Source organism: Cercospora beticola, chromosome 1 (assembly GCF_033473495.1).
Source record: "Cercospora beticola chromosome 1, complete sequence".
In the NCBI taxonomy this organism is placed as follows: domain Eukaryota; kingdom Fungi; phylum Ascomycota; class Dothideomycetes; order Mycosphaerellales; family Mycosphaerellaceae; genus Cercospora; species Cercospora beticola.
In genome coordinates this window covers 1,292,026-1,319,007 of record NC_088935.1, presented here as the reverse complement: position 1 = coordinate 1,319,007, position 26,982 = coordinate 1,292,026, and the positions used below count along the sequence as shown (strand labels likewise).

General features: G+C 52.3%; 12 protein-coding genes across 12 annotated transcripts; 6 read left to right on the top strand and 6 right to left on the bottom strand.

Annotated features, from left to right (window-relative positions):
* Positions 1–139: 139 nt before the first annotated feature.
* Positions 140–1,663, bottom strand: RHO25_000537 (uncharacterized protein; the record flags this gene model as incomplete). The annotated part of the gene is made up of 3 exons (XM_065602024.1): positions 140–171; positions 229–1,026; positions 1,078–1,663. 3 exons carry the CDS (start codon positions 1,661–1,663, stop codon positions 140–142), a joined length of 1,416 nt encoding a protein of 471 aa, XP_065458096.1.
* Positions 1,664–2,857: 1,194 nt separating this feature from the next.
* Positions 2,858–4,276, top strand: RHO25_000536 (uncharacterized protein; the record flags this gene model as incomplete). The annotated part of the gene is made up of 5 exons (XM_023593150.2): positions 2,858–2,941; positions 2,994–3,076; positions 3,136–3,279; positions 3,326–3,540; positions 3,594–4,276. 5 exons carry the CDS (start codon positions 2,858–2,860, stop codon positions 4,274–4,276), a joined length of 1,209 nt encoding a protein of 402 aa, XP_023459791.1.
* A 282-nt stretch (positions 4,277–4,558) lies between these two features.
* On the top strand, positions 4,559–5,494 carry RHO25_000535 (uncharacterized protein; the record flags this gene model as incomplete). The annotated part of the gene is made up of 1 exon (XM_023593149.1): positions 4,559–5,494. The coding sequence occupies one exon, from the start codon at positions 4,559–4,561 to the stop codon at positions 5,492–5,494; it is 936 nt and encodes a 311-aa protein (XP_023459792.1).
* Positions 5,495–6,534: 1,040 nt separating this feature from the next.
* On the bottom strand, positions 6,535–8,104 carry RHO25_000534 (uncharacterized protein; the record flags this gene model as incomplete). Its single annotated transcript, XM_023593148.2, has 2 exons — positions 6,535–7,152; positions 7,202–8,104. The coding sequence occupies 2 exons, from the start codon at positions 8,102–8,104 to the stop codon at positions 6,535–6,537; spliced, it is 1,521 nt and encodes a 506-aa protein (XP_023459793.1).
* A 1,789-nt stretch (positions 8,105–9,893) lies between these two features.
* Positions 9,894–11,130, top strand: RHO25_000533 (uncharacterized protein; the record flags this gene model as incomplete). Its single annotated transcript, XM_023593147.1, has 2 exons — positions 9,894–10,583; positions 10,633–11,130. The coding sequence occupies 2 exons, from the start codon at positions 9,894–9,896 to the stop codon at positions 11,128–11,130; spliced, it is 1,188 nt and encodes a 395-aa protein (XP_023459794.1).
* Positions 11,131–11,315: 185 nt separating this feature from the next.
* Positions 11,316–11,602, bottom strand: RHO25_000532 (uncharacterized protein; the record flags this gene model as incomplete). Its single annotated transcript, XM_023593146.2, has 2 exons — positions 11,316–11,346; positions 11,403–11,602. 2 exons carry the CDS (start codon positions 11,600–11,602, stop codon positions 11,316–11,318), a joined length of 231 nt encoding a protein of 76 aa, XP_023459795.1.
* A 932-nt stretch (positions 11,603–12,534) lies between these two features.
* On the top strand, positions 12,535–13,437 carry RHO25_000531 (uncharacterized protein; the record flags this gene model as incomplete). Its single annotated transcript, XM_023593145.2, has 1 exon — positions 12,535–13,437. One exon carries the CDS (start codon positions 12,535–12,537, stop codon positions 13,435–13,437), a length of 903 nt encoding a protein of 300 aa, XP_023458679.1.
* A 2,607-nt stretch (positions 13,438–16,044) lies between these two features.
* RHO25_000530 (uncharacterized protein) lies at positions 16,045–18,129 on the top strand (the record flags this gene model as incomplete). The annotated part of the gene is made up of 3 exons (XM_023593144.2): positions 16,045–16,406; positions 16,469–16,718; positions 16,771–18,129. The coding sequence occupies 3 exons, from the start codon at positions 16,045–16,047 to the stop codon at positions 18,127–18,129; spliced, it is 1,971 nt and encodes a 656-aa protein (XP_023458678.1).
* Positions 18,130–18,522: 393 nt separating this feature from the next.
* RHO25_000529 (uncharacterized protein) lies at positions 18,523–19,287 on the bottom strand (the record flags this gene model as incomplete). The annotated part of the gene is made up of 3 exons (XM_023593143.2): positions 18,523–18,674; positions 18,745–18,871; positions 18,943–19,287. 3 exons carry the CDS (start codon positions 19,285–19,287, stop codon positions 18,523–18,525), a joined length of 624 nt encoding a protein of 207 aa, XP_023458683.1.
* A 646-nt stretch (positions 19,288–19,933) lies between these two features.
* RHO25_000528 (uncharacterized protein) lies at positions 19,934–21,054 on the bottom strand (the record flags this gene model as incomplete). The annotated part of the gene is made up of 3 exons (XM_023593142.2): positions 19,934–20,833; positions 20,885–20,982; positions 21,039–21,054. 3 exons carry the CDS (start codon positions 21,052–21,054, stop codon positions 19,934–19,936), a joined length of 1,014 nt encoding a protein of 337 aa, XP_023458682.2.
* A 1,164-nt stretch (positions 21,055–22,218) lies between these two features.
* RHO25_000527 (uncharacterized protein) lies at positions 22,219–22,803 on the bottom strand (the record flags this gene model as incomplete). The annotated part of the gene is made up of 3 exons (XM_065602023.1): positions 22,219–22,393; positions 22,445–22,677; positions 22,732–22,803. The coding sequence occupies 3 exons, from the start codon at positions 22,801–22,803 to the stop codon at positions 22,219–22,221; spliced, it is 480 nt and encodes a 159-aa protein (XP_065458095.1).
* Positions 22,804–24,469: 1,666 nt separating this feature from the next.
* On the top strand, positions 24,470–26,183 carry RHO25_000526 (uncharacterized protein; the record flags this gene model as incomplete). Its single annotated transcript, XM_023593141.2, has 2 exons — positions 24,470–24,946; positions 24,999–26,183. 2 exons carry the CDS (start codon positions 24,470–24,472, stop codon positions 26,181–26,183), a joined length of 1,662 nt encoding a protein of 553 aa, XP_023458681.1.
* Between the last annotated feature and the right edge of the window lie 799 nt (positions 26,184–26,982).

Sequence of the window (26,982 nt, the reverse complement as noted above, 5' to 3'; positions counted from 1 at the left end):
ATTACAATTTCACTATTCGTATAGTTTTTATGCATCATCCCATCCCATGCGTCTTTCATCTATCGTGCATCAAAGCGTTCAGTAATCTTCAATATCTTTAATATATTTCCACGTCATGCGTTCAGTAATCTTTCAGCGCTCAATAGTATCCTTGGTGTCTGGAAGCATATGCTGCGAGTCGGTCAGTATAAGCACATTCTCCTCTCCGCATCATGATGTCAATCTCACCTTTAATCGCCGGCTCAGTCGTGACTTTCTCCGGATATGTCACAATCGTCAACGCCGCTATCAGAATCGCATTCTCCGTCAACAAGAAGTCTGAGAGGTCAAGGCCAGGACTCAGAAAATTCGTGCATAGCGAATCGAGGCCCGGGATCCGGGAGACTTTGCCAGGACCTTCGTGCGAAAGAGCATCTTTCAACAAAGCGAATCCGATTGCGTTGTATAGTACTCCTTCATGAGTGAAGAAGCTACCTGCTGGTGCTCCGGGGCAGATTTGTTGGACTTCATTATTTGAGACACCGACTCGTCGAGCATCTTTGATGAATGCCGATGCTGCAGTGCCGGCTTGCGGTTGGACGATTTCGTCGAAGAAGCTTGAGTAGACACTCGTTGTTGGGACGTAAGCGGAGTCTCCTCCATTGGCGCGGAGAGTCTTGATGAAGTTCGAACCGGCTTCTTGCTGGAGCACTGCTGGTGGCAGAGGAATGCCTGGTGTGGCGAGAAAGTTGGCATTGATCGTCCCCGCATAGTCGCCAGAGAATGTGATGAAGTCTGTGACTTTAGCTCGTGCCGAAGGCCAGTATTTGAATGCCCACTGTCCATCGATGCTGCCCTGTGACCACGCAGCGACTGAGACCTTTCGCTTGTTGCTGATGCCGTGAATGTAGTTGACTGCGTATGCAACATATTCTGCATGTACTTGTGCGTCACCCAGGAGGAAGCCGGGAATGTTCAGCCATACTGGATCTGCGATGTTCGATCCTTGCAGTAGAGGAATGTAGTTGCCAACGAATGTTGTGTATCCTGTCCCTGAGTTAGACCATATACTGACTGAAAGTTTCGGGCGACGCTTACCTGTTGCACCAGTACCTGGCACGAGGATAATTGGGTTCGGCGCTCCTCTCGCGCCGTACTTGAAGCTTGACGGAATATGGATCGCAGCACGAAGGTCGGCCTCTGACAGAGAGAAGGGTGCGTCCTTCGGGTCGGCTTTGGGAAAGACTTTGATCGATGATCTCCGCAGGTTGACATTTCTGAAGCTGTTCTCTGGACCAATGGCACCCTTCGCGAAATTGAGCAAGTCAGGAACGTTGTCTTTACTCAGACCGGCTGCCGCAAGGCTTCCAGCATAGCCAAAGAGGTTCGATGGCTCTGGTGCTGAAACGAGAATCTCTTTTAAAGCATCCGCGGCAGCTGGAATGCTCACTGGCACTGCAGTAGCGGTGACCAATTGAAAGTCCTCAATAAGTCTGTCGAAGAGCCCGTTCGTTGGAGGATTTCGTAGCGTCTCGTTGACCAAATTGTTCAAATTCTTGACCGCCAGCTCGACTGGATTTTCCGGGAAAGGATTGAGGTCTCCGTCCTGCGCTGTCGGCGTTGGCACGGCCTGTATTTGAGGAAGCAGAGAGGCAGCAAGCCCGAGTAGCACAGTCGAACGCATTTTTGCAACAGTGTGAAGCGTGTGAACCACCGTTTGACAACATGAGCCGGAAGAAAATATGCTGAGGATGCAAGGATGAGATGCACCAAATAGCATTGCCGTAAATTTAACCTTACCTGTCCAAGACTGCTATGAGTTGTTGACACAGATCGTCCACACTAGCACCGGCAGTGCACCCGACGGCGTCTGAAGCTGAGCCGCAACCCTATGACTATGATGCATCGCTCACGCTCTGGAGATACGCCCGCGTCGCAATCAATCCAGCAATGTGAACTCCACTGGGTGTGCTGGTGTGAACTGGTGTGAACTGGTCTCCCCGAGGGTTGGCTGCGTGGCATCAGGTATCACATCAGTTGGTGACCTCGTGGACGCTGCCGCTGTCGCAGAGGGAGGTAGTCCGGAAGCATGTACGTGGACTGCCGCAGCACTCTGTGTCGTGCCACGTTCCAGCACAAATTTCCTGAGCATTGAGAGCTGACTCGCGATGCGTAGCGCTCATCAGCAAGATTGCCGGAGTGTATTGTCTCGAAAAGGCAGTCTGCTTGCTGATGACACTGTCATCGTCAGACTAGCACGCGGTGCGCGAAGCCGCTTACGAGGTGCTTGATTATATTCCTTCCAAAGAGCCGCAAGAAAGCTCAGTCGGATCGGAGGCAGGCCCGCTGTTTAAGATTCACGGCTTGACACGATGCTGCCGATCAAGATCTTGTCTGGTACCGTCTACGCGTGCTTGACACGGTCGGGCGTGTGCACGGATACGGGAATGCTCGACGTGACTGCTGCTGCGCCGGACGTTCCATCTCGCTCGCTCACTTCACCCAAGGCGCGTTTGTGTTGACAGACAATATTTGAAAAGAAGTGAAGTTAGGGGAGAAGGGCGTTGCGGAGATGAGCGACCAGGAAAGTGCTGCTGAGTAAGCCAGCGCTCGGATCTCGCAGTGACGACATCCCTTCCTCGGGTACCACCAACATGCCCAGCTCTACAGACCATCTCAGCTCGACGCGATGATAACGAGAACCAATCTCGCATAGGAAGACAACGCGAAGGTAGGAGGGACGTTTCCGAGTTCGAAAGACTACCGGTTCTCCACTTGCAAGGAATACTACCCACGCCCTACCATTTGACACGAACATCTCACGGGCTCTGCTTCATTGCTTCGAGCTGATCTGGTGAAGCCCAGCATCAGCATCGCCATGTCGAGCTACAGGGTCGCTGTACCGGAGGAGAAGCTGATCACTCTCAAGATCAAGCTTGCTCAGGCAGAATTTCCGGACGAGGCGAGCATCCTCTCTCAGCCACACACTGCTCGGCAACTGACTCAAGGATCAGCTTGAAGGTGCAGAGTGGGACTATGGAGCTCCACTGGCGGACGTGAAGCGTCTTGCAAAGCACTGGCAGAAGAAGTTCGATTGGTACAGACCCCAGAATGTCATGCAATGTCCTCCTACTAACCCAGCGTGCTCACCTGAAGGAGACTGCAAGAAGCAAAGCTCAATGAGTTGCCCAACTACCAGCGAAGCGTGAAAGTTGAAGGCTTTGGCGATATCGACATTCACTACCTTCATCAGCCTTCGGAGAATCCCAATGCTATTCCACTCCTCTTCGTCCACGGATGGTAAGTAGAGCATTGAGAATTGGAAGCCTGAGCTGATCTCCTACAGGCCGGGCAGCTACCTTGAAGTGGTCAAAATGTTGCCTGCTCTGCGAAATGGTAGCAATGGAGTCGCATTCCACGTTGTAGCGCCATCCCTACCAAACTTCGGCTGGTCCCAAGGCATTTCACGAACAGGATTCGGACCTGCGCAGTACGCTGAGACATGCGATCAACTCATGCAGTCACTAGGCTACAACCAATACGTGACTCAGGGCGGCGACTGTAAGGGGACATAAACCATATTATCAGAAGAGTAAGCATACTGACGAATCAAGGGGGCTTCATGATCACCCGGGTGATTGGACTTCGCTATCCACAACGCTGCCTAGCTTCCCACATCAACATGATCCGCGCCAATCCTCCGACTTGGCTCAAGAACCCTATTTTGACTCTACGACATAACCTCACGCCATACAGTCAAACCACGAAGGACGGCTTCGCACGCTCACAGTGGTTCCTCAACGAAGGGTCCGGCTATCGATCGATACAAGCCACCAAGCCGCAGACTCCTGGCTATGGCCTGCATGACTCTCCAATAGCTTTACTTGCCTGGATCTACGAGAAGCTACATGATTGGACCGACAACTACCCCTGGACCGACGACGAGATACTGACCTGGGTCTCGATCTACTACTTCTCCACTGCTGGGCCTGCTGCTTCACTCCGCATATATTACGAAGCGACACATTTGTCCGGCCTCAACAATGTTCATCGAGACAGAACTCATGACTGGATCCCGAATGTGAAGCTAGGCTTGTGCCATAGCCCTCGAGAAATAACGCTTGTCCCGAGCACGTGGGCGAGGACTCTTGGCCCTGTCGTCTACGAGGACTTCAAGAAGAAGGGCGGACACTTTGCAGCTCACGAGATTCCAGAGGAGATCGTGAAGGATCTCATTGCCATGTTCGGCAAGGGTGGGCCATGCTACGGCATCATCAAGACCAAGGCGAAGTTGTAGCTTGCGACGACGTCCAAGGAACGACAACCGACGATGACTTACTGTGTGCACCTACTCAGCAGTAGCGAACGCCATCAACAGAATGGCGTACTTTCTTTGTACCAAAATTGGAACGACACGCCACTAATAATCGGCTTTGTCTGCACACTCACACAATGAACTTGGGGCGCGCAATATAACCATATCGGCTACGCCGCCTCAGAAACCGCTCGCTTCTGCTTTCGCGTCCTTCCTCACAATATTTTCCTTCTCCTTTCCTGTCATTTTAATTTTCCATTCCCTATGTCTTCTACTTCCCTGGAGGAAACCCGCCGCGTGCAGACCGAAGTCGAGACAGCGCTGGCGCTAGTGACTTCGAGCACCACAGACCCGCACGTCGTCCATTTTCTCCGCCGCGTCTACACCAACGAGTCCACCAACAATTCTATCCATCCTCTCCTCGCCTGGAAACAATGGAAGAATATTACCAAAGAGCAATATCTTTCCATCTTGCCTGCATTAGCACTAGCATCGCACATGCTCACCGAGCCCTTGACATCCAATTTCATCAATGCGTTGATCTACTGCCCCACAAGCATAAAATTCGACAACCTAGGAAAACCGCGAAAAGCTTTCAAATGGCTTTGCGAAGATATCGAACAACCACTTCGACCTGCCGCGCAGAGGAGATATGAAGAAGCGCTGGAGAGGCTAGTTCCTCATGTTCGTTTAGCGCCTGTGAAATGGCCACGCAACATCTGCGCCGTGACAGAACCGAAGAAAGCAATAGCTGGATGCGGACCCGGCGTTCAGAGCGAGATTCAATTCTCACTGGAACGAGTAAACGATGTCAACCCCCAATCCAAAAGTCTAGACTCTTTACTACTATGCTACCTCGAACTGGTCCAAATCCTACTACACGAATTAATGCACGCCATCGCTTTCGCGTCCGATGGCGCGAAATATGGTGAGCGATTCTTTTGCGATAATACATATGTCGAGAACGGTTTTTCTTGGGAGGAAGCTGTGCTTGGCGGCATTTTGGAATTGGAAAAAAGGAATTCGCGCGATGTTATTTTGACTCTGAAAGATTTGGATCTGGCTGCGCTGGTCAGTTGCCATACTGCGAGGAATATCAGCTTTCCGGTTACGAGTTGTGAGGGACTGGCTGGGAGGATTATAAGGGAGATTACGACGCAGGAGGTGATGCAGCGCTTTGAGAGCCTGCTTCAACGGTAGAGATGTGGTGATGTGGTTAGGACCGCGAATTTTTATCCAGCACCCAGAAATTGAGATCTTTCAGTAGCGTATGAGTGATGCGTTGCCATTGCTCATTTTCCTACAGTACTTTCAGAAGCTTGTACTTTACCTCTCGGTCAAAGAGTGACGGAACGTGGGCTATCCTTCGTCGCTTGAAAGGTCATTAATTTCGCTTGTGCTTTGTTTCCCGGCCCCAATCTCCTTTGTGCGGAATTCAGATGAACGACAGTCCGCCTTCTCCGGCAGTAATACATGATTCCGTTCATCCGGGAGAATGCGTGGTACATTTCGGATATGTGGGTGTAGAAGCTCTTCTCACAATAGTTTGGGCACATCGCAACGCTGAGAACGCGAGAAGCGCTTAAGTTGTGCTCCAGACATACAGTTCGAGATGTTCTAGTCCGAAGGAAAGGCTGTGAGGATTAGTGAACATCCCACTCATCGATGCTCTGCAGCAGCACGAAGCTGCAATAAGCCCATCACATATACCTCCTCGTGTGCTAGTGGAAGGTAAGGAAGCAAGTTGACAGCACAAGAGTCATGAGCCTGGGTGGGCGGTTCAGTACTTCCACTAGCGTCCTGTACACAAGAGCCAATGTCTGTCACTTTGGTGTGGGGGGTCCAGAGCCAACCACGACACTCTTTGTGAGAGACGATGTTCATTGGCCGGAAGTATGAACAAGCTAACGGAAGACCAGAGCGGCCGCCGGAACCAGGTTTCTATTTGCAAATAACTTTCGGGTCCTGCTCGCTCGAGCGAACGGGACTCTATTGCGTCAGTCGATCAGAAGTTCTTCGTGACTTGTTGAGGGCGAGACAGATGCGCTCTTCTTGGGCTTCGTGATGAATTACCATGCAGGAATGAAGATCACGTTTGTTGGTGCGACCCGGCGGGGATCAGGGCTGCAATGCTAAGAGTTGTGACCGCGAATGTGAAATGTCTGTACACGCCTGACAATGCTGTCTAAATGCTCGCTATGCAGGCGCGTCTAATTATGATTACGAAAGCTGGGCGCTGGTCACCGTATAGGCACTGCCTCCCATTTCGCCTTGAATGGGTTCTCCCTGTCCGATGCAGGAGTATCAGTATACAGGCTCTCTTGACGGTAGAGAGTTGGCTTCGCTTCAGTGCCTCGGTCCCCTCCTCGTTGCAGATATGTTCTGTAGTCGTTCGGGTCATCGTCCCAGTTGGCTCTCTTCACATGTGGAGTCCTTGGAGTCTGCACATAGCCAGTCTGACCCATTGCCGCAAACGGAGTCTGGTGCATTTCGTATTCATCCGGAGGTTCAACTCCGAACTCTTTCCGCCCGAAGTCTTCACCTTCCGGTTTGTACATATGCTTTTTGTTGTAGAAGTAGATGGCGGCTGATAGTCCTCCATAAATAACGGCCATGACGGCCACTGCCACACTGTAGCCCACGATCGAGCTTCCAGCAAAATCGAGGCCGAGGCCACCGTTGATGACACCTAGTATCATGATTGATATGCCGAGGAAGCGGTGAATCTTGCCTAGTACAGTCGGTGTGCCAGAGCGCAGGAAGATGATATGATGACTGAGTCCTAGGCCGATCTGCAGCAGGATTCCAGCGAAAATGAACAACCCGAGAATTTGATGCGCAGACTTGAAGTGCTTCGACTGCGAATTGTTAGCGAGCTTCTATTGGGAATTCAAACGCTCAACGAACCTTGTTGTACAGTTGCGACGCATATACGCCGAGCCCTAAGCCAATGACAACTAGACCAAGGCCGACCACCTGAAATCCTGCATGAAGCGGGGCTCTTCTCAAGAGCCTCAGACTGATGGCTCCGAGGGGGAAGACCAGAAGGAAAGCCAAAGACATGAAAACCGCATGCACAATTTGTGCCCACTCCGAGTCGCGACCAGTGTTGTAGACATTCGAGCTGAAGTAATTCGCAAAAGCCCAGTATGAGTCGCCGACCTGGAGGCCGGGGTCTTGTGGCGCAGGAACTCTTCCATACCATCCAGTGCTGTTAGTTGCGACAGTCATATCAAGCTGGAAAACACCATGAAACTCGTGAATATGCAGAGGTGCATTTAGGTCGTCCGAGTGGAGAGTAACATTCGGGCCGAGAGCGAAGATAAACGGCTGAGTCTTGCTGGTCGTATCGATACTTCCAGTCGCCCACGACGAGCAGTTCCTGCAAACAGCGTGCGAAATCATAATGCCATCTGGGCTCAACGTGTTGGAGAATGGTGCGTAGGTATCGTTGCGCACGTTGTCGATTCGGATGTCCTTTTCCCACTCTGGCTCGGAGTGCCCTTTAGACATGCGCGGACTGTTAATCAGCGTGTGGCCATCGTCGCCGATGTAAGAGATGATCATCCTGGTGTCTTTCATGCTACTCCCGAACCCGACGCCCATCCATGAGTGCGAAGCAGGCGCATTCATGTGGAAATAGACGTCTCCATTCTCGGCCACGTTCAGAGCGAAGACGTAACCCGAACTCGCCAGGACGAAGTAAGCGGCCTTTGCATGGTCGTCGATTCCCGCAGATTTGATCTCGTCCTTGTTGCCGGCCCAGACCAGCTGGAGGGCTACCAGGAAAATCAAGAGGATGCTGTTCATGTTCGCGGTCGTCGAAGAGGCCTGCGGCACGCCACCCGCAGAGTGATCAGCCTGGAGGCGCAGGGACGAGGAAAGAAAGTTGGGAGTTGGGATGTGCCAGCAACGGATGTGCCGCTACAAAGTTCAACTGTAGGCGCGCCGCGTGGGAGAGGACTCGTCATTCCAGCTATTCTCGAGCAGGTTGTGCCATACAGTCAGATTGTAGGCGCCCGCCACGTCGAGCTGCCACTCGCCGCGGGCGTTGTAGTCGCACGCGGGTCCAGGGCTGAGAGGCTATTAAGCGCTGTGGTGGGGTATCTGCATGCAGCTGCGTCCTATCACTGCTCGTCTTCCACCTTTTCACTCCTGCTGGCGGGAGGAGCGGCGATAGGTGCCCGTCTCTCCATGCTGACGAGGTGGGTGGTGCTGCAGAATCCTTGCATCGCGAGGTCGAGCACTAGTGATGGGTTCATCGCCGTGATGGTGGTGGTGGTGGTGGTGTTGTGAACACGCGGAGAAAGCTGGAAGCAGCGGGCGTTCGACCACCACGCGTGCTGACTCAGCCGTTTCCTGCCAACCGAACCTACCTGGCTGGACGAGCACTCTTCCTCTTCCTCTCTCAATCATACACCTCACGACATCAAGACGACCATAATACCCAGCCACGCATTTGAGTCGTGCAGCTCATACCTTTACTGCGTCCAGTCCGCCAACTCGGCATCGGCTCACATGATAGATGATCCTTTGCGCGACAGCGACCTGGTGCAGCTGTGTACTTGAGTATAGATCAAGCACAAGAATAAGTTGACACAGTGTTCCTATATACCCGAAGCAGCCTTGCTCGCGACGGGAGAGATCTTTGCGCATATCAGCGTGTGCCGCTGCCGTATCTCGTTTCGACGAGACATCATGCCTTCTCCATTCTTTCCACGCGATTGGAGCACGACCAACTCCTTCTGGCGAACCTCGCATCCCCGATCCGGCGTCTACACGAGTCCACGCATCAAGTGCATTTTCGCAATCATGGAAGCGGTCCGGACTTCGACGAATCCTTCGGACTTCTTGAAGCGAGAGTCGCCTGGCTCAAACCATTCAGCTCCCCTCGGCCTGCTTGCTCCCTCACAGGATTGCATGGACACTAAATTCAGCCTTGAGCGGCATATATCTTGGCACTTCGCGATGGATGTCGAATCCACTGCATACAAATACTAATTATAGACGTTCCGGAAGTGCTTGACTGTGCTTGACACTCTTCTTCTGTGGAGGCTTTTATGCTTAGCACATTCCAAGATCTCTACCAAAACGATGCCTGCTCTTGAGGCATTCAAACCACAAGCCACGCGATGGAACCCTCCGACTTCGACTGTCTTCACAAGATACCGCAAGGGTTGCCCTCCGCCTCGCGACAGAACGGATCTCGACTTACGGAACATGTTTAGCCGATGCAAGGGCTGACATATTTTCGGCAAGACGATTGGCACTATCGTGAACGGAACCACATAGTCTACCCTGTTGACACGTTCTCGTGTCTGCATGTCGCCAGCGAATCTATCCCGTATTCGCATCTAGACTGTGGCCGGCTCGAGAAAAGACAACGCCACCGTTCATCATTCTCGCTGCAATGCGAACTCACAGATTCCGGAGGCGTTTCCAATACCTGTTTCGTGAACTATGTATCGCTTGCTGGATGGAAGATTGCCCGGAAGAAAGTAGGTGCCTTGCTGCAGAGAACATATAAGAATGGCGACACTGCTATCTGCTCCTCACATAATTCCTTTGCATTCCCTCGAGCAAGCTGAAGCAAGTCAAGATGCTGTTGCCACTTATTGCCCCTGCGCTGTTTGCAGCTTCAGTTGTTGCTGACAGCGTGAACACATATTCGCAACAAGTGTGCAGGACCGCCTTAAAGCCCTTGCAAGGTTCGGGCGGGACAACAACACAATCGACCACCCAATACTTGACCAAGACCGTCACACAGACGATCACTCCAACAGCGACTATCACTCCCACCAGCACCACGCTCACAAAGAAAACCACCACCACAAAGTGGTCCACGCAGACGTTGCCGCAGAGCACAAGCACCTTCTCAACCACTCTTAGTTTCACGATTACCAGCAGTGCCTATACCACCTTGATCAGTACTCTCACGTCTTCCGTGAGCTCGACTACCACAAGCACATTTACAACCACCACCATTCAGCCCTCCCCAGGTTTTGTTGCTATTTCGTCTGCATTGGCTGCCGATGGTCACGCTGCTGCCAAGCGGGCCAGACGAGGCGCCGAAGTAGCGTCCAGCGAACCCGTATCTGGCGAGATTCAAGAGCGTGCGACTCAGCAGAAGATCATCTGTGGTAATGACGGCACGATCAACTACGACCCACCACAATACAAAGGCTCCGTCACTTGCAACAGACGCGTTCAAATCGTAACCACCAAGACTGTCACCACGACCGCGAAGACCACAAAGACAATTCAGGCGCCTCGTGGCACTGTAACACAGGTGAATTCTCCGTTTCCCTCCTATTAAAAATCAATCTAACATCAACTAGACTTCCACATCAACAAAGACCAGCACCACGATCACCCGCCCTCCAGTAGCTTCCACTACCATCACAATTTCAACCACAAGCACTCTAAGCACGACTTTCACAGAGTCATCAACCACAACCACATCCATAACTTCTGTGTCCACCATCTACCAACCTCAACCAACATACTACGCAGCCTGTGGCCCAAGCAACACCGTCTCCTACGTCGACAACACTCGCATCGCCAACATCGCTGCCACCAACCCAGACAACGGCTTCTCTTTCGGTTCAGGTGCGACAAGTGCCTATGAGTGCTGTGTTCAGTGTCTATTGAGCGGCACATGCGGAGCTTCGACTTGGCACCCTGCTGCTGGAGTCTGCTACTTCTTCCCATTCGGCACCAGCGGTACCTGCTCTGCGACTGAAGAGGTCGGGACGTTCGCGAAGGGGAGTGGTAGCGCGACTGTTGGCTTCGTTGTGTCAAACAGTAATTGTGGAGAGATTGAGTTTGCTGGATAGGAATCGATCAAAGAAAAGCTGGACAGATTTTGAGGTCATTAAATCATGAATGCGTATTTGGGTATCTCTAGATATATGAGAAGCGGTCTCCGTGACCTAGTATGCAGAAGCACCGAATGAACATTCGGCTAGAGCCACCAAATCCAAAATGCCTTGTTCTGTTTACTGGGCTTGTAAAAGTCTGTCTAGGCACCGACAGAGCTCGTCTGTTTATTTCTACGATACAGTCAGTAAGGACACTTACTGGCCAAACATGATGCGTGGCCGCTTACCGAGCTTTTTCCCAGTCCTTGAATCTCTTCTGCTGATCGATCTTCCATTGTGGAAGCGGCTCTTCCTTCTTCTTGAGTCTTGAGAAAGGATTCCTGCTCTCTTTAGGCTCTGATGGCTTTGCAGTGCTGGGTGCGATCGAGGCCGGTTTCTCGCTGCCAACTTTGGTGGAGCACTGTGAGAGGCTTGCTGCGTCGGACATCGTATGTTGTTGTTGGTCTTTGAAGGTGAAAGATGTCGTAGTCACGAAACAATTTGGATATGTTTGAATGTCGTGTGTTGCAGTAGAATGGTACCACGATACCTCGATGCGATTCACAGTTCATTCTTATGTAAAGTGGTCGGCAATGATGCTGCGGCGCAGGACAGGCCTGACCACGATCCTCCAAAGCGAATCCTGAGGCTGAATGAACTTTCGTATTCGTAAATGGATGTATGCCTGAAGATCTTTGTGGCTAATGTACTTGATCTTCCTGCGGCACGGCAGTGTATGCAGTGGCTATGTTTCTTGGCGTACGTATCGAAGGATTCGCTGTGTCGCCAACTGAGAACCGCGGCTACCACGACCTTTCAGATCACGCCAATGTCACATAGGGTCAGGCAAGCTTGTTCGATAGGCCAGAGTCTGGCGCTTTCGAAAGATGGACTGTTGACTTCGCGAAGAGCAGGGGTAGAGGACCTTGTAATTCTTCAGCTCATCTATCAAGCATCCACTTGGGCCAATCTGGGCCGGCACCTTGGCAGACCCCATATAGGGCTGTATCATTGCTTTCTTGCGACTGAATCAACCAGCTCTTCAAATATGTCTGGTGTTGTTCAGAAGAATGCGAGATTGTCAATGAAACGCACATCCATGAGGCCCACTACTTGGTCCAAAATGGACATCAACGTCGCACATAAGTCTCTTGAAAAGAGCGTACCAAAAATACCTTATCGCATTGTGTGAAGCCTCCAGCTGCACGTGGAAGGATTTGTGGCTCTGATTCAGCCCTCAGTGCATGATTCATCCTGCGAAAGGAGTTCAGCATATAGATATGAGATCTCACGGCTGACAAGCAATGCAGTCGCACGCGCAATTTTCAAGTCATATCTGAGTTTCGTCTTCTGGAAGGGATCCTTGGGACCACCGTCGCAATGGCACGCACAAAACAATTGTCGGATTTGATCAAGCCCCACGAGTTGAAGGAGACGTACAACCTGACTCCTCATCCGGAAACAGGCCGCATGATCGACAATCACCCAGGTACGAGGACCAAACCGATGAGAGTGCTCGTCCTAGGCGCTTCCCGCACAGGAACCATGTCCATGTACTCGGCCCTCGAAACGCTGGGATACACCCCATACCACATGGCAAAAGCCGTCCAGGCACCAAAGTCGAATCTCAATGTCTGGGCGGAGGGCCTTGAGGCCAAGTATCAAGGCAAAGGCAAGCCCTTTGGGCGAGCGGAGTTTGACAAAATTCTCGGCAACTTCGATGCTTGCTGCGATGTTCCATGCATCGCGTTCGCGGAGGAGCTCATCCAGGCGTATCCGGAAGCAAAGATCGTAATCACTACGCGCGATGCAGAAAAGTGGTTGCACAGCATGCAGACCACCGCAGGGAGAGTCCTCAGCTGGAGATCATGGGAATGGTTGGCTCCATGGGACAAAGCTCTGAGCGAACCTTTCTGGCGCCACGCGAACGCCTTGATGCCTAATTTCTTCGGTACGATGACGGACTGGTCAGTCAATGGTCCTGCCCACAAGCGCTTCATTGAGCATTACGAGCTCGTTCGCCGACTTTCGCCTCCTGAGCGAACGCTCGACCACTACCAGGTCTCGGATGGTTGGGTGCCACTTTGCGGATTCCTAGGTCACGATGTACCGCAGGAGAATTTTCCACGCATGAACGACGCCACGCAGTTCATCATGGCGCACCGAGCCATGTATGTTATAGCGCTTTCCAAATTCGTGCTCAAGATATCGGTTTTTGCCGCCCCTGTACTAGCCATCGGCGCCTTGACACGGTGGAAGCCAGAGCGCTGGCAAAAGTTGTGATAGCTTGTAGCAATATTAACCTGCCAGATCAAGCTTCATAAGCACTTTTTCGCCATTCTCTCTTCTTGCCATTTCTTGCCAGCCATGCTGTTGAAGCACTGCGTACATTCTCTCGAACCTTTTTGGGTAAGTGCATACAGTGATTGACTGAGCATCAGCATTCTGAGCATGCTGTGTCGCCTGTCGCATTAAGAGTGCAAAGACACCGGAACCACGGCTAGCTGGATCAACAGCTGCAAGCCATATGTGTGGCAGCTCAATGCCCAACTCAGGCGCGGTCCGCAAGAGGACAAACACGAAACCTAGTGGAACATCTTGATTCTCCGAATCTGTGACGTACAGCACAGCCGATCCATCTCGACACAGATGTTTCTGCCACTCGGAGAGCTGATTGGACGGCCTGTGTTCGTCCTCTTTTGCCGCGAAAGTTCTTTTCGAGAGTGCGAACACGTGCGTCAATGCCTCATGTGCTGCGTCTTGTGGGCCGAGCTTATGGCAAAAGATTTGCTTGCCATGCATCTTGTTCGACGAGGATCGACGGTAGGTTCTGTTCTGGTGAAGTCGCGTCAACGTGGTGGCAGGAACGTTGAAGTTGAAAGAGTCAACCCGGAAGATCGGGTTGTCATGATGACTCATCAACTCCGTGCCTTCGCTCCAACTCCAAGTTCTTGCACGATACATTCACTTCACCACGCCCCAGTGGCTTCTTGCGCTCTTGGCACCTAGACGATGACATCCAGAGGATCTTAGTTTTCCTTGCTTCACCCAAGCCCTGACTCGCTATCCGCGATGCAGAACATACGCAATGATCCACCCAGCACCTCACCAGGCTCGGCGAACACATTCTCACCTTGATCGAACTACTCGCTTGGCTCTGATGTGAGATCAGTAACCACTTCCGCCAGCCTCGCAGAGCTGGGGAGCCTTGTAGTGTCTCCAGATTTTCTGTCTGCCGTATACAGTAAGTCCTTATCTTCGAAGTGGCAGTGCTCGCGGTATTGCCTCTTCCACCTCTCCCGTAACAGAGCAGCAGCTCAATGTTCCAATCGCTGACAATGCTCAAAGATGAAACCCTCCATGGCACTAATTGAGGAGCTGCGATCCGCGTTGCAGCATTTGCGGACAGGGCTTGTCTCCATCACGAGCTCCGAGACCATTCTGAGAACTGAGGCCCTAACCAATGTGCGTGTAGCGAGGTCGTTCTTGCTTTGCGTACCGCCAACGTGCCACACAATACGATTCATCTCATCCATGCCTGGACTTTGATATCTCCGGGACTCGTGGCTGACACTGATCACGAATCGTCAAGGCTAATACCGCGTGCGACCCAGGGCATCTTGCCAGCATGAGACGCTGCTGGACTGTCCATTGCTGATGTCCGGGTGTCCTTCGGTGTCGGCGTGCAGTACTACTGAGCTGCTTGAAACTCCGTCAGTTTCCTTGCAACCTGGACTAGGACTACAGTATGTTGAGCGTCGAAAGTTCGGTGATCCTCGGTTGATAGGGCCAGTCCGTACCTACACCGCACGCAAAGTCTAGGTGTGGTCGATTGGTCTATGCTCATCAGTGTCTTACTTCAAGCACACCACGGCACGTGGGCTCCTTCACGTTGCCAAGCGATGATGTTGCGCAGCTCGATAACACGTCATTGTGGGAGAAACCTTGTGAGCCGAACAACCGCAGGAATGGGCCGATGCCGACCGCTGTGCATTTATGCAAACATGTACACCACATTCAAAACTGACACGAGCATGAGACAGCTGCGATTCTCGAGCTGTTCGCATTCTTCATAAGCAGGAGTATATTTCTGGACCCCGCTGCCACGCGGACAGAGTGCATTGACCATTGTCGGCTCGAAGTTCATGATCTGACGATAGATTCAACATGGTCGGGGGTCGCTGTTTGCAAGGGCCGATTCCTCGGTAAGCAAACCTTTCCCTGGCTAAGCTCAACGATGAGCTTGGTTATGCACGCGCCCGGCTACGGCCCATACCTGGCGACCCACGGCTTGGGTGCTTCTTCCAGCACTAGAGCCGCCACAGACGAGCATGAAGTCCATCTGATACCATCGAAACTCGGATTTTTGGTGGCGACATGCGCGGCGTTAACAATGCCTCTTGCCGGTTCGCCGACAAGGCTTTTTTTCAATCTAAAGAAAACCCACTCGCATCCCTTGCCTCGAGCATTCCAATTCTATCTTCAATTCTGTGCTGTCGATCTACTAATACCACTACACCCGAGGCACTTCTCGATAAGACTTCTCTTCCTGGACTTGGCCGCCTAGTCACCCAAAAGCAAACAGCCACCCGTCATCGAAAACTTGTTTGGCAATACACTTCGTTTCATCTCCTGCGACCGTACAGAAATCCAGCACACGTCGTCAACTCCTCACTTCGAACCAGGGTCGAGCGCCAGGTGCCGACATCCGAGAGCATCTCCATCCTGTAACAATAATAAGGATTTCTTCCACCGGCGCGCAAATCTTCTGAGAAGGACGAACGACATTGACGACATTCACCTTCACTGTCGGCTAATCGCAACACCCTGCTGCAATTGCGCGATCACGCAGGGGACTGAGATCTCCGCGAGATCTGACAGGGCGGAACCATGGCCGACAAGGACGTGGAAGCAGGGACCCCTCAGCAGATACCACATTTCCGACAAGTACTCTCCAAGTCTGGCACAACATCAGAAGTTCGAGACTGGCAATATGATGGATCAGGAACTGCAGAAGATCCCTATGTCGTCGAGTGGATCGAGAATGACCCGCGAAATCCCATGTTGTACGCAGAAAGCAAAAAATGGGGTCTAACCTTCGTGGTCGCGCTCGTCACCCTTGCAGTGGCCTTTATCTCCAGTGCGTACTCGGGAGGCATTCAGGACATCATCCGCGAATTTCAGTGCAGTCAGATTGTAGCGACTTTGGGAGTGTCGCTATATGTGCTGGGATTTGCGGTCGGACCATTATTGTGAGCCTTTCAGCACATTCTCGACGATTTTGCACTGCGGAGCACTACTAACGTGCTTTCAGATGGGCGCCGCTTTCAGAGATGTATGGACGACAGATCTGGTTCACAGTTACCTACGCCGGTTTGACCGCATTCACTGCAGGTGCAGCTGGATCACAAAATATCTGGACGCTGGTCATTCTACGTTTCTTCGCTGGTGCTATCGGCTCAAGTCCTCTCACGAATGCAGGAGGTGTAATCGCAGATATTTTCCCAGCGAGGCAACGAGGGCTGGCTATGGCTTTGTTCGCAGCAGCGCCATTCATGGGCCCGGTATGTGTTTACCTCGATCATTGCGTGAAGACAAGTACTGACTCTGGTACAGGTCCTCGGACCCATCGTGGGCGGCTTCACCAGCCAGTACGCGGGATGGAGATGGAACCAAGGCGTCATGGCACTTTTCGCTGCTTCACTTTGGATTCTTGGCACGATCCTTGTGCCAGAAACCTACCCACCTGTCCTGCTCCGTGCTCGCGCACAGGAACTGAGCAAGATGACCGGTAAAGTCTACAAAACCAGAGGCGACATCCAAGCAGGCGACACATCGGTCATAGAAGTGTTTAAAACCTCTCTCTCGAGACCATGGATCCTCCTTCTGACCGAACCAATTGTCTTACTGCTCTCCATCTACATGGCTATCATCTACGGAACGCTATACATGTGCTTTGGTGCTTTCCCAATCGTTTTCCAGCAGGGAAGAGGATGGAGCCCTGGGATCGGTGGATTGGCTTTCCTTGGTGTTGCCGTCGGAATGCTTTGCGCGGTGTCGTACTCTGTTTGGGACAACAAAAGATATGCCAGAATTTCCGACGAACATAAGGGATTCGCGCCACCGGAAGCACGTCTGCCAATGGTCATGTTGGGTGGCATCGCAGTTCCAATCGGTCTCTTCTGGTTCGCCTGGACAAATTCTCCCTCCATCCATTTTATGGTCCCTATTATCGCGACTGCACCCTTCGGATTCGGCATGGTTCTTATTTTCCTAGGGCTAATGAACTACCTCATCGATGCCTACACCATCTTCGCCGCATCAGTTCTCGCAGGAAACTCCGTGCTGCGATCCCTTTTCGGAGCCGCGTTCCCACTTTTCACCTCGCAGATGTACGCCAATCTTGGTATCCATTGGGCTTCGAGCGTGCCTGCGTTCCTCGCTTTGGCCTGCGTACCCTTCCCCTTCTTGTTCTACAAATACGGAGCCGCCATCCGCAAGAAGTGCAAGTACTCCGCCGAATCCGACCGATTCATGAAACAAATGGCTGGCCAAGCCTTCAGCGATGACGAAGAAGATGACGAGAAGGACGATGACAGGAGATCTGGTGCCGACATGTCAACAGAATCTGATCCGGAGAAGAACGCAGAGAATACGGATGATACTGCTGTAGAAACAGATCAGGAAGCACAGGGCCCAGCTAAGGAAGAGGTCGAGGAGCCTCGACGAGATTCGATTGATGGAGTTTCGGATACCGAAGAGGATCAACCACGATTCGCGCCGATTACGCAGACAAAGTCCAAGGCCAGTTTGAGGAGCACGAGGAGCCGCGCCAGTCAGAGAGGGCCGGTCGGGTACCAGTTCAGTCCTTTCGACCTGGACCGAATCAACACGAGAGAGAGCTTCAAAGTTGTACACGATGCGAAAGCTGCTTCCCGATCGTCATCCGTTGGGTCTCGAAGGAGCAGAAAGTAATAGTCCTTTTGAGCGGAAGTTTTCGCGATCATTGGAGAAGGGTTCGATGGGGCATAGCGGGCGTTACCAAAAAGATACCACTACAGTACGGGTTGCTATGAGAGCATCAGGACTGGCATATGAGGGCCAGGAAGTTTTGTACAGTAATGTCATGACAACGCATCGTCGACGACGTCACGAGTCGGTTAGATTTTTAATATCATGCACCCGAAAGGTGGTCTTGAGATTCATTTATCAAGGTCTCCCAACGTATCGTACACGATTTGCCTGTGACCATTGCTCCAACTGAGGAAGGTAGCAGCGTATCACCGTGATGCAGCTATGCTTTTGGGGTTGTGACCTCCGATCACTGCTCCGACTGAGAAGAGCACCGATATATTCAAGTTGATGCAACTAGAATTTTGGGCACTTCGCCATGCTGTCTGGCACATTGCAGTTTTTCTTGACTGTTGTGCTATCGCATCCATCTGGCGTGGCGCCATTGGACTTTCTGATACCCCAGCTCAGCACAACAGCCGGCTGACCATTGACAGTTCCGGCGCAAGCTGAGTTGTCCTAGTCAGTAAGAGGCAAAACAAAGGTTTCAGTGAGTATTGTTGCGGGAGTCTTACTCACCCATAAACTGGTTGTTTGCGGCAGCGAGCTTGCGGTAGACGCCATCATCCTCATCGCTGACGAGCCACTCTTCTTGCTGCATGCCCTTCACAGCGGTGATTGTGGTCTGGATGCCGTAGACGGAGCCCTGTGGTGGTGCATTAGCTCATGGTTTCGACGGGCTTCACAGCACAGGCAGAGTGGGAAAAGGGCACTTACTACGTCTGCTGCGAACAGGCCGTAGGAGGTGCCGTCCACATCCACGTTCAGTGCAACGAAGTCGAAGCCATTGGCATCTTTGGCGTTGGTGTTGGTCGTGTAAGCTGGAGTTCCGGAGTTTGATGCGAGTGGCTGGCCGACAAGGACGAGTTCTTCGTTCGTGCCGTTCTTGGTAGCCACAAGAGCCACTGCTCTGGGCTCTCCGACCTCGTCAATGATGCGCATGGTGAGACCGAATTCTCCATTGCTGATGAGCTTGGAAAGAGGCTGGTAGGCAGCTGGCGACTGAGGCGCAGCGAGTGCCACTGCAACAGCAGCAAGCGTGAGGAGGAGGTAGGTCAGCATCGTGAATCAGGTGTTGTGGTTTGTCGTTCGTGTTGGAAGAGGTCGTTGTTATGGTTTGTACACGAGCTGGCAGAGAGAGGTGCGGAGTGAAATGTACTACTGCAATACGACATGCAAGATCGACGCTCACTCTAATTGCACCTGCCACCACATGACGGGCGATCTTGCCTCACTGCCAGTATGCGTCCTCAGTTCGCGGAAGGCGCATACCGGTGTCGCACGAGGCAACTGAAGTGAGCGTCGTGCATGCATATCGCCAGCCATGCCATTTTCCGCACAATGCGGGCAAGTGCGTGAGATCAGCCTGGAAGAGTAGACGTCGACTTCACGCGACGAGTGGTTAGGAGGAGGTGTTGCGACTGCAGCTGCGACAAGGATGGAACTCTAGCGTGATGCCAAGATTTTTCGTAAGGCATCCACTTTCGTGCCTGAAAGTGAAACCAAACCTTCCTCCTTGCCTGCTTCAGCACGACGACACCTTCATCAGTACGGAAAATATTGCATCTATCACTGTGTAGCATGAGACTTTTATGGAAAGCAAGACACTAGGACGACCGACATGCTACTATTCCTTATGCATCAAAAAGAACAGCACCACAAACATGCAGGTCAGGATGAATATTTAGATTTATTGCTATCTGATCTCTCAGGGATACCACCACGCATCAGCATGCTTCAACTCATGCAACCCACTAAGATGCCGTCTCTGAGGCCTCTCCGTCAAAGGATCAACCAAATCCCTCGCCACAGTCTCCGACAAAGTCTCAAAATGCGGCCCTTTATCATGATACGCCACACTCCTCTTTCTCAGCACAGCAGAAGGCTGATCATCGTCCTCAATATCTTCTGTCTGACTCCCTTCTTTCCCCTCCTTTTTCGTCTCCTCCGCAAGCTGCGAAACCCGAATCGCCTGATCAAGTCTCACTCTCAGCCTGCGCTCCGCGCTGGCAATCCTCCCTGCATCCCGGGCGCTCAAACCACCAGCAGCATCCAATGAGCTCGTAAGCTCGGAGCGCTCGGCGAATTCAGGCAGCCTTCCATCAGTCAGGGCATCGAGAGCGGCTTTTCGTGCCATTAATTTGTATTCTTCTTTTGGCTCGGCGTTGTTGTCACTGTCACTGCGGACTTCTGGATGTACGCGAGCTTTGCAAAATCCTACTGAGATGTCTTCGCAGTCGGCGAGTCTTTTGACGTCGACTTCCATGAGAGAGTCGCGTACGATGGTTTCGAGGCGTTTGGCGATTTTGGCGACGTCGTCTAGTGTTGCGGGCGTTGTTTTTGGTTCGTCGCTTTCTGATTGCGTGAGACTATCGAGCGTCCGGGGCTCGAGTCTTCGTGGTTCTAGCCTTCGCGGCTCAATCGCTCGTGGTTCAATTGTTCGTGGTTCAATTCGTGATTCTGCCGCTTGTCGCGGCGATCTGGTATATGCAAGCGTCGCACTCGGTCTTTCGAGGTGTGCCACTCTTGAGTATCTTCGGGTAAGGTAGGTCTTTGGTAGTTCGGCATTGACGCAGTTCAGGCCATTAATTGTTGCTTCGCCAGTTTGCTGCAAGGACTGTTAGTCAATGGCGACATGCATCTTCCCGGAACGACTTACTTGTGTTGCGAAGCTTGATCTGCAGCATACTGGTATGCTGGATAGCCCAGTCGGGCATTCATGATTGGGAGAAGGTGCGAAGCTCTCAATAGGATTGCCTGGAAACACGAACATCAGTATGGTTGCGACCACTTTCTGCTTGAAGTTGACTCACGAGTTCTTCGCACCATCTGTATAGCGACAAGACAGTCTTCCACTCCACCATTGGAGCGGACATCAGCGGGACAACATAGTCCCACGTTCTGATTTCTCGGGCAAGTGAACGTCGGATCATTCAGCTCTGGTAATATGATCGGACTGGCGTGTGATAAGGAAACGAGAGTGAGTGATGCTGAAAGAGCGGATAAGAGGTGCATGGTGCGCACGAAACTGGACATGGTCGGCAAGAACATTAACGAGTAGATGAAAGTATGCAAAAGAAAGACAAAGACATAAAGCGTTGAGCATGAAATAAAAGACTGTGATGAGTAGTGAGGAAAAGCATCAGCAACTGAGCAGTGTTTGCATGCTTCATATACGAATGCTGCTGTTCTGGGCGGCAATAGGCATTTTGGCAAAGCTTGGTTATGCCGTTGACAACGATGATGAGGAGAGTCGGTGTGCCGTATATGTAACAGCTTCTAACGTCGAAGAGGGCATGGTGGAGGTGGCTAAACGTTATGCAAACCAGATGTGAAGCTCCCCTCCAGAGGCTGGGAAATGACCTAGAGCTCACAAAAGTAGCTCTTGCAGGTTTGTCAGGCGTTGAAGGCGTGGGTCTGGAGCGGTGATGGATGAGACGGAGGCCTATCACAGCATCGAGGGTCATCTCGGACGTTGGCACGCGTGCTTCCGGTCGCTCAAACGGGGAGCACGCCAACAGTGAGTCAAGTTCACGAGGTTGAACGGCGAGCACATGTTGCAACTGTGTGGAGAAAGCTGTTGAATGTGTGATATGGGTTCTTTCTGAGTTTTGCATTCTGTCGTGATGGGCAGCTAGAATACAGCAGCTGGATGGAGGTGCGTGTGCGCCTGGCTCATTCTCCTTTCATTTCACCACCTCAGCCAACTCGAGCTCTTCCACGGCATCCCGAGCCGTTACGGTGCATCATCCACTTCCAGTCGGCTTGAGAAGCCGTTGACTCCGGTTCTCAGGAGTCGTTTCCAGATTCCGGATGCACCGGTGATCGACATCCGTCCTGGATAATATTCGATAGGGTCATGTTCTCGCGAGCCCCGAACACCAACCTCAATTGCATCTGCACAACTGATCACTCTCTTCGCCGTGGTATGATCGGTCTTGTCAAAAGGATTATTTCGCTGGTCTGAATGGACAAGCTTCGCTCCACGTATGTTCAGGTTGATCCTTGCCGGTTTGGTTCACCAGCCTGCTTCGAGCGGTCGCGCTGGAAGGCAGCCTCGAGCATGTTGTTACGTGCTTGCAGCTTGTCGTTCTGTGCTCTGAGGGCCAACACTCGTGCTTGTAGCTCAGCGATCTTGCCGCGCTGTCTATCGCGATATGCTCTTTGGCTGTGTTCATTGTCAACATTGTACGGGACCGTCAGGCTCAGATCAGCTTACGATGCTCGGTTTTGCTCTCGTCTTCGCATACGTTTGTTTGCGCCGGCTCCAGTGGCCACGATACCCCCTTGCGCTGTTTCGGATGCTGTGTCGTCAAAAGCGGACATCGGTGTGCTGATTTGCGAAATGTCAAGAAAGTCTTCGTGGTAGAGATTCGGGTCCAGCGTGGAATATGCTTCGGGCGATGATGATCCAGACTGTTCTGAAGGCACGTAGTCGGTCGTCTCACATGTCTAAACACCTTTCTCAGCACCCATGTCGACCGACGAGAGAGGGTCAAATCCTACCCATTGCCAGAAGGGTTGCATTGTGCCTTGTATCTGAGAATTGTGGTACTCTGCGAGAAGGTCGTTCGGCATTTCGGCTGACCACTCGGCATACATCACGTTAGGGTGACTTGTCATCGTGAAATATTTTCGCGCTTTGCCGTTGGTTGGTGATGGTGTCGAGGCTATGCTGAGCCTGTGTTGCTTGTGTTACTGTCGTCTGTGAAAGATGACTGTGACTGACAGGGTAGAGATCTACAGTAATATAGGTACGAGCTGAAAGGTAGACTGATGTTCCCCTCTGTATTGCGAGTGCGAAAGCGCCTCGTGGCTTAATGAGCCAAGTCTTGATAGCGAGCTCGAGATAGCAACGAAACAGCCCTGTGGCAGAGGGTACTTTCCCTGTACGGTATACAGTCTGGACAAGTCAATAGAGTAGGGTGTTCCCAGGACCGTCAGCGTTGCAGCAACTCGGAAACACCGCCAGCTCACCATTGCGACCGCGTGCCGTAAAGAACATTCTACTGCAGTCGGGTTGAAGCCAATTGGCACAGGCTGTGCGACGCAGTGCTGCCAAGCAGCATATGCTCGTTGCTAACCTCGTGGAAGCGTTGTATGGTTGCTTGGCATCCAAGCCATCGGATGTAGGCGATGTTTCTCTCATGAGAGGGCTTCACCAGTAACTTCCGAAAACGGCAGGCGCCACAAGTGCTAGCATCACGTGAAGCAACATTGACCCAGAAGCATGTTGGCCGAAGGATTGAGCCCTGTTGGAAGTCACTTGGAACAAGCCTCCACAAGCCAGAGGCACGAACGGCGTTGAAGTTGTGCTGGTGCACGATCCTGGGGCTTGCGACTTACTGCATCTGCCCGTCGCTTGCTCCGAGCACGCGGTACAGCAAGACGCGCCTGAAACCAATGAGCTCACGCCAACATCGCGTGCGTCAGGAAAGCGTCAAACGTGGAGGGCTTGTGCTGCAAGCCGCACGTGGTTTTTGTACGGCTGGAGTGAGACGTCGTCTCTGTGGGCTGATGAGCGGCCATGCTGGGCAATGCTACGATGGCGGGCCATCCCATATGGTCTAGACTTCAGAAAAGAGGCCTCTTTTGTGCAGGGCTGAGTTCGACCAGTGTCTAAGTTAGCGGCAGGCAGTGCTATGCTGTTAGTTCTCATGCTCTGCGGTCGTCCTCAGGGCTGCGCTTGCCGGTTGAGTCAGGTTGGCCGGGCTATGCTGTACGGCCTGCGGAGTTGACGGCATTGCTGATGTTTGCAACAGGCTCTGGTCGACATGTCGGCGGCACAAGATGCAGCATGTGTCGGGATGCCGTGGATGCATCGATGCATTGGTGGTGGAGCGGGGGCACAGACAAGATTCGAGGAAGCGAGCCCAGGCCCAGACCCAGGCCCAGACCCAGACCCAGACCCAGACAGACCGAAGCGAATAGTGTGAGCCTGAGGCATCAGCCACGGACTCGTTTCGGCTAAACTGTTTCTAGCGAGGCACACTTGATCGCATGGGTTGCCTTGCTCTTTGATCTACGAATCTTCTTCCATCTCACGACGAATATGTATAAACACCGCGAAGTGTTCGCTTCCGGTGGCATGTCCCACTTTATTGGGGGCTACCGTATGCGGCTGAACGCAATGTCGATCAGGCAGGGACCTCAGGCGACCCGCTGGCGGCATGAGGAGCAATCGCGCTTCTCTGCCTGCGTGAATCCGTCCGAGCCAACGAGATAAGCCAACTCGACCATCAGCATGGGCGACTCAGACTCAGAAGCTTCCGCGATCCACTATGAAGACATCAGAGACCCAAAGCTCGATGAGCTTGTGCGGGAAGTCCTCGAGGAATTCCACAGTCCCGGACTGTCAATTGCGATCCTTCATAATGGCAAAGTCAAGGCGAAGGGATATGGCTTCGCTGATCTCGAGGAGAAGATTCCAGTTGAGCCAGAGACACTGTTCTGCTGTGCATCCACAACGAAATCCTTCACTTCTGCTGTAGCAGGAGGTCTCGTAGAATCTCCGGATCATCCGATCACCTGGCAAACACCTCTGGCCGAGCTCATACGAGATGATTTTGTGCTCGACCAAAGGTCTGCTGGTGGGCAATGGGCGACGAGCCATGTGACTATAGAGGACGCTCTCTCGCACCGAACAGGACTGCCAAGACACGACAAGACCTGGATCAATGGAACATGGTCAGACCGCGAGGTTGTGCGATCTCTACGTTTTGTGCGCAACGCAGCTTCTGTCCCTCGAACAATTACTGACCCGTCAATACTAGCTACCGATGCATCACGAACTCAGAGAGAAGTGGGAGTACAGTAATGTGCCTTACACGGCTGTAGCACACGCTGTGGAAACAGTAACTGGGGTTTCTTTCGGAACACTGCTTCGCGACCACATTTTTCATCCACTGGGTATGCTGAACACCACGTACAATCTAGCTGACGCCCAGAAGCTATCTGAGAAGAACGAAAAAGCTCGTCTAGCGAGAGCCCATCTGTGGAATGAAGCAAGCAACCAGTACGAGCGCGTTTCCTGGGACGATGTTCCACCTGAGCATGGCTCTGGTGGGATCATCTCCAATGTCCTCGACTACACTCGTTGGATGCAGCACCTCATGACGACGCCTCAGGACCACAACCATGTCCTGAGCAAGAACGTAGTGGCTGCGCTTCGCAAACCTAGAATGCTGGTCGAGAAGAAGCCGCAACGACCTTGGATCGGACCAGAAGCATATTGCCTGGGACTGTATTCGCAAGTCTATCGTGGGCGTGAAATTCTGTCTCACACCGGCGCTATTGCTGGATACATGGCGAATATGCTCATGGTTCCTCCAACAGCAGCAGAGATCGGACAAGGGAAATCGGGATGGGCCGTAATGCTCTTGCAGAACTCCTACAGTATGGCGTACGACATAATCGTCCAACATCTTTTAGACGATTACCTCCAAACTCCAGAAGCCGAACGTTTCGACACGGCGAAGCACATGCGGCAGGCTCAGAAGGACAAAGAAGCAGAACTAAAGGAAGACGCGATTATCAAGAAGCTATTTGGTGAAAAGGCCATGTCTTCGCATGTCCCGCCCTCGCTACAGGTACAGAGATTTGAAGGCGTGTACCAGCATCCCGCCTATCATGCGTACCGGCTTTCCATGTCGAAACCAGCTCGTGGTGGCACTGAGCCCAACACTACGATGGAGCAACAAAGCCACCAAGAAGAAGCCGGCGTGCCGCTGTACCTCACCCCTGCAGGCAAAGCCTACCTTGATGTTACAGCAACGCTCCATCACGTCTCTGGTGACTACTGGTGGGCACTTCAATGCATGGGACCTAGCACCTGGATAACAGATGAGGCACTGAAAGTTCAATTCGTGATTGGCGCAGATGGAGAAGTCAAAGGCATGCGATTCCAAGCCGAACCCTCGATGCCAGACGAACTGGCTTTCTTTTTAAAGGTCGAGTAAGCTCCTAGCTCTCCATGTGAGCCACATGTAACACTGCAGGTACTTCAGTACCTGACCCAGCCGAACCCTGTGAGCCCACTTGTGCTTTGCGACAATGACGGTGGGAGGTACTAAAATATGGAGTCACGCGATGACTGCATCTTCTGATACATTGGCTGAACTTCGATTGGCCGGAGAATTGCGGCCGCTAATGGATGTTCTCAATCTGCCACCTACGCTCGTCACTCTTCTTTCACCGACTTGCTTCCTTTCTTCACACTTGGACATCGATGCACCCTGCTACACCTGGTCTGCCTAATGTGTCAGGTACACGTGCTCTTACGGAATACAGTATGGAGCGAAGACCACCACGAGTATTCATACAATCCCTGATGCTCAGCTGTGATGCTCAGCCATTGTCTTCGGCATTGGCAAGTTTGAGCGCGACATGACCTCGCACGCTTGCCTGTGATATTCTGGAGAGTGACCACGAAAGCCACAATGTTGTCGCGAACTGCCTGCCATCCATGATACTGTCGCGCAAGTCTCTCCCCCGTACCTGAATAGTGTTACCAGTAAGCACGGAGAAATCGGGAGCATCATCTGAACCTTACCATCCTGCAGGATTTCAGGCGACCAAGACATACACTATTCTTTCCCATATAACCTACAGAACACCATTGACGGCTCAGAAAATTACAGGCACTGCATTCCACCTTCGCAACCTCAATCCCGTGGTTGTCCGCATGAACCGGAATAGAGCGTAACAGCAAGACAGACCACCGAGCTTCCACCCACTAGAGAACTACAGACCGTCTTA